The 4,849-nt window shown below is 48.3% G+C and overlaps 1 protein-coding gene across 1 annotated transcript; it reads right to left on the bottom strand.

Annotated features, from left to right (window-relative positions):
• Positions 1–957: 957 nt before the first annotated feature.
• On the bottom strand, positions 958–4,721 carry tmem121b (transmembrane protein 121B). Its single transcript, XM_024292617.2, has one exon. The coding sequence runs from the start codon at positions 4,629–4,631 to the stop codon at positions 3,552–3,554; it is 1,080 nt and encodes a 359-aa protein (XP_024148385.1). The 5' UTR covers positions 4,632–4,721; the 3' UTR covers positions 958–3,551.
• Between the last annotated feature and the right edge of the window lie 128 nt (positions 4,722–4,849).

The raw sequence follows: 4,849 nt of genomic DNA, 5'->3' as shown, positions 1-4,849 counted from the left end.
ACTGATCAGGACCCCCTCTCGTTATGTCATTGAGGGATGTCAAAATAAAAGCTCAAATGTTCATTATGAGGTTATTCAGTTTTTGTCAGATAGTTTGACGCTGCAATGTCTCACCAACTTGTCATGTGGCCAAAAATATAGCATATATGACACGAGGACACGCAGCAGGAGAAATAATCGTTCATTCAACACATTCTCCATGTGTTACTTACAATGTGAGACTTTTATGAGGCAATTAATGCGGCTCCAGACACATTTGTTTATTATTGTATTGGTCCAAAGTGGCTCTTTCAACACTTTGGGTTGCCGACCCCTGCCCTATCCTGATCAGGGATTGTAGATTTATTTGACTCTGATTGCTGTATATTTCAGGCTCATCACCAACAGATGTTCCACTAGAAATCCTCAATCATCACGTTTTATTGCTGTAAACGCAGCAGTTCGCTAAAGTTAGCGAGATTTCACAGATTCACACTCAAAAACTCTTTTAATAAACATTTTAATCTGACATGAAGTGTTTCTTTTATTTGTATGAACTCAAACAACAACCTTCAAATCCATTTAAAGGAAGAATGGTTGAATTCTTGTTTCTTTTCAATAAGACAGAGATGGCTGCCAAGGGGCTGTCTACAGCACGTGTCAAAGTCAAGGCCCGGGGGCCGGATCCGGCCCTCCAGGTCATTTTATTCTATTGTTATTAATGACCCGATGTTATCTTACGCTTATTTTTCACTTGTATGATTTTGACAAAATGCATTTTTATGAAGAGTAAAATATTGAAATTATTTAAGGTTTAAGTTGATTTATTCTGGAATAATATTCCTGCCTTTTTATTATTCATTATTATGTTATCCTCATCAGAATCAGAGGTGACCGATTTTTTATGAAGCTGCACTAATGAGATCCTTCATGTTTTCTAACTCCATGTGAGTCCCTGTGGACACAGAAAAGCAGAGACTGGGTCTTCATGAGGTTTATTCCAGACACACGGATCACAACAGCCACCAGAACCGAGGGGTGAGAGCTGCAGCTACAACATGACTAACTGTCCCGCAGGGTCGGGTTTGGTTCAGCCCGAGGACTCGGGTCAGACCAGCTTCTGATAGAAACAATACCAAATCTAGAAAAATGTTTGCCAAAGGTGACAGGAAACCATCATGAAGACAAAGGCAGGAGGAGACAGAGTCCCATCGGGGTTCACGAGGGTCTGGAGGAAACCTCAGTGCAGTTCTCCATCTGATGTGCTTCTGGAGGTTGTTGGAAGATGGTAAACACAGTTTTCCTGAAAAAAGCATCATTCACAGCTTCTAATGTTTCTGAACACCACGATGATGAAGTGGGACGTCTCCGGGTCTGCAGAGACGTCCTGATGCTGACGGATGTTTTCTCCAGCGTCCACGTTCCACAGAACTCTACATCAAACATTTAAAGTGTAGGAACAGTCTGACAGCAGCACCGAGGAAAGTATTCAACCGTTGGATGAAAGTCAACAGAAGCTGCCAGACATGAAGGAACTTCCTGCAGAAGATCTGAGTCCAAACCAGGAACCGGGTCATGAGGAGTTCTGCTGATATCCATGCAGGACCGAAGTGCTCAGGTCCAAAACATTCAGCAGCTTGTAGACTTTTTCTGAGGTTTTGTTGTGCAAAAAACTGCAGCAACATAAAGCTTTAGAGAAGGTTTGAGACAAAAACTCCAAAAAGATCAAAATGAAGCTGAAGGCAAAAGCAGAGAAGAGAGCGGAGGATCCTGCTCACTGCTGAAACACAAACACATGTATACACACACACATGTATACACACACACACACACTTTTATACACACACCTGTATGCACAGCTGTATTCACACCTGTATACACTTGTATACACACACCTGTAGACACACACCTGTAGACACACACCTGTAGACACACAGCTGTGTACTCGATGAGACGCCTTTCTCCTTCAAAATCTGCTGGAATGACGTTGACTTTGTTAAGGGTTGAAAAGTTAAAAACATAACATAGTTTCAGCTGTTTGAGCTCAATCTAAAGCACTAAAGGTAACAAGCTAAAGGCTTTTTTGACCCAGAATCCAAACATCTTTTAGGATCCATCAGGAGTGGAGAAGGTGCTAAAAAAACCAAACGTCCAACTGAGTCCAGCACTGGTGCATGCTGGGAGAACAGCAGGCCGGTCCTTTCTGCAGTCAGTTTGGATTTACACATACAAAATTAAAGTTTTTCATTTGCTGATTAGGGGCGGAGCAATGAAATAATTTGAGTCGACGAAGATCCAGAAATCCTCATGCTCAATGCTTCTTTAAGCATCACAAAAATAACAAAAACATTCATTTAAATTAAAGAGCTAAACCTTCAACCCTTTCATTCCACTGTTCTCTTTTTCAAAGTCTCCTCCCCCCTTGTATAAAATGTTCAAGCTCCGCCCCTTCTGCTGATAAAGACCCACTGATGTGGATCCTAGAACGCCTCTATCCAACAAAGATCCGACTAAAGAGACGAACGTCCTGGTCATTCAGTTCAGAGGAGAAATCTGAAGAACAATGTTCTTTGTCTGATCCAGAGGAACCTCAGGGGGAAAACCACGTGGAGAGATTAACAAGAGGAACCCAGACTGCTGAGGAGGGTCGTGACTGAAGCAAACGGGGAGTCCAAACAACCAGGGAAACAATATGTTGCCTGAAATCATTGGCTGGAAGTCCTCAACCAGAACCTCCGTTTCTTCTCTCTTTATTCAACCTTTTTTGTAGTTTTTTCTCTGACACACAGAGAAAAAAAACTGCATTTCTTCGTCTTTTTCTCCAGAGGTGAACAGGTGTAGTTCTACAAATCTGAACTTGTTCATTTTGACTTGAAATAAATAAAACCATTAAGATTCTCTGTCCCATTTGAAGCTCATCTTGTACTTTAAACTGCTAGATAGTTGCAGTTTATTCACATTTAAAAGCAGATAGTTCTTGAAAGTTTTTAGAATATCATTTTTAAAGGGGGGTTTCCTAACGTTTAGGACATTTCCGGTTACACAACCGGTTAAAGTTCCCGCTTCCGGCTAGAGATTGATTCTGGTGTATGACCAGCTTCTCAAAAACAAAACTAAAACATTTTAAAAACTAAACTAATGAATAGTCTCTCCTTTTCCGTCACAGTTCACACTCCAGAATCTCTCTGTCTGATAGTGTTTGGGGGCCGGGTCAAATGTGTTGGAGGGCCGGGTCCGGCCCGTGGGCCGCAGTTTGAGGATCCTTAGCAAAAATGTAAACATTTATGGTTTTCCAAAGAGCTACTTAGAGCCAAATTTTAGATAATTGACTTGTGTAATCTTCACAGAAATTATACTAAATATTTTTTTTAATTAAACCATTAAATATTCTATCCCGTCATAGTTCAGACCGAAGGAGGGTGGAATAAAAGTCAGGTTCTATGTGGTTCTTGATCGGTCAGATTGAGTAAAAAAAAAAAATGTATCACTGACAATGTTTGGGGAGTCGGGCCGCATTCGGCCCGCGGGCCGTGGTTTGGAAAGACAGACTCCCGCGTCCGTAACCTTCGTCTTCACGACTGGCTGACCGCCAGAGTGTTGACGTACCCGTGCGGGCACATGTCGTTCTCGGACACGCAGTGGGAGAACTGGGCCGGCTCGGTTCCGCCCGCCAGCCTGCGCACGCCGCGCACCGCCGCGCACTGCTCCACGAGCTCCAGCGTCCTGCACGCCAGGAAGAAGACGTTCTTCAGCATGAACACCGACACGGGCACGCGGTGCACGAACACCAGGAAGCACCTGACCGCCAGCAGCGGCGCGTTGACCAGCAGGCCCGTGGCGAAGCGCGCGCACAGCCACGCGCAGCGCAGCTCCGCCGCCGTCAGCTCGTACAGCCAGAGCACCGGCGCCGCCAGCGCCGCGAAGAACGCCGCCAGCACGGCGTACTTCAGGTACGCGGACGGCACCTCGTTCCGGAGCAGCATCTCCACCAGCGTGAAGCTGTCCAGCAGGTCCAGGCACGTGCTCAGGAAGCAGCTGTGCGCGCGGTGGCGCGTGGAGCCGTTCAGGTCCAGCACCACGGAGCCGATGAGGCAGAAGAGCAGCGGCGCGGACAGCAGCGCCGCCACCTTGAAGCCGGTCACGCCGCACGGCACCTTCAGGGCGACCAGCTCCAGGACGGACGTCTCCAGGATCAGCACCACCTTGGGCGTGTAGGCGATGACGTAGATGAGCCAGGCCAGGTAGGCGTAGGTGAACTCGCCCAGGTTGCAGCCGAACATGGAGCTCTTCTGGTGGAAGCCGCAGGCGCGCTCCCGCCGGCTGCGCGCGTTCTTCACGAAGAAGACGCCCCAGCCGGAGATGACCACCAGGTCCGTGGCGATCCAGGAGCAGCGGTACAGGTCGGTGAAGATCAGGTAGAAGTCCAGGACCCCGCCCTGGAGGATGAGGAGGAGGAAGCACAGCGCCTTGTACAGCGCGCGGCGCGTGGATCTGTGCGCGAAGAGCGGCGCGCTCTGCATCAGCTCCCCGGACGTCATGCTGCGGGCGGTGTCCGAGGACGCGGAGGGGACCGGGGGCCCGCTGTCCTTGCGGGGGGAGGAGCTGTGGAGGTGATCGGCCTGCGGGATGCGGCTCCAGCTCCCGGAGAGCATCTTACTGCAGCCGCCGCGCTCCCGCCATCCTGCTCCGCTTCCCGGAGCCGTTAAAGGGGCAGAGGATGCAGACAGACTGAGGAGGGATGGGGAGCCCCCCCCTCAAAGCTTCAGACCCAAACCCATAGACCGTATAAGAATAACTGGACAGAGCAAGCCCCCCTACTTCCGTGTTCCATATAGGAAGTACCACTGGGTTGCAAAAAGGCCAAAGTCCC

The sequence above is a fragment of the Oryzias melastigma genome, linkage group LG23 (genome assembly GCF_002922805.2).
Source record: "Oryzias melastigma strain HK-1 linkage group LG23, ASM292280v2, whole genome shotgun sequence".
NCBI classification, from domain to species: domain Eukaryota; kingdom Metazoa; phylum Chordata; class Actinopteri; order Beloniformes; family Adrianichthyidae; genus Oryzias; species Oryzias melastigma.
The sequence above is the reverse complement of the archived record's forward strand: the minus strand, read 5'-3'. Positions and strand labels throughout refer to the sequence as shown.

Bases quoted from the DNA above. Each gene is read 5' to 3' on its own strand.
- tmem121b (XM_024292617.2), bottom strand. From the start codon at position 4,631: ATGCTCTCCGGGAGCTGGAGCCGCATCCCGCAGGCCGATCACCTCCAC.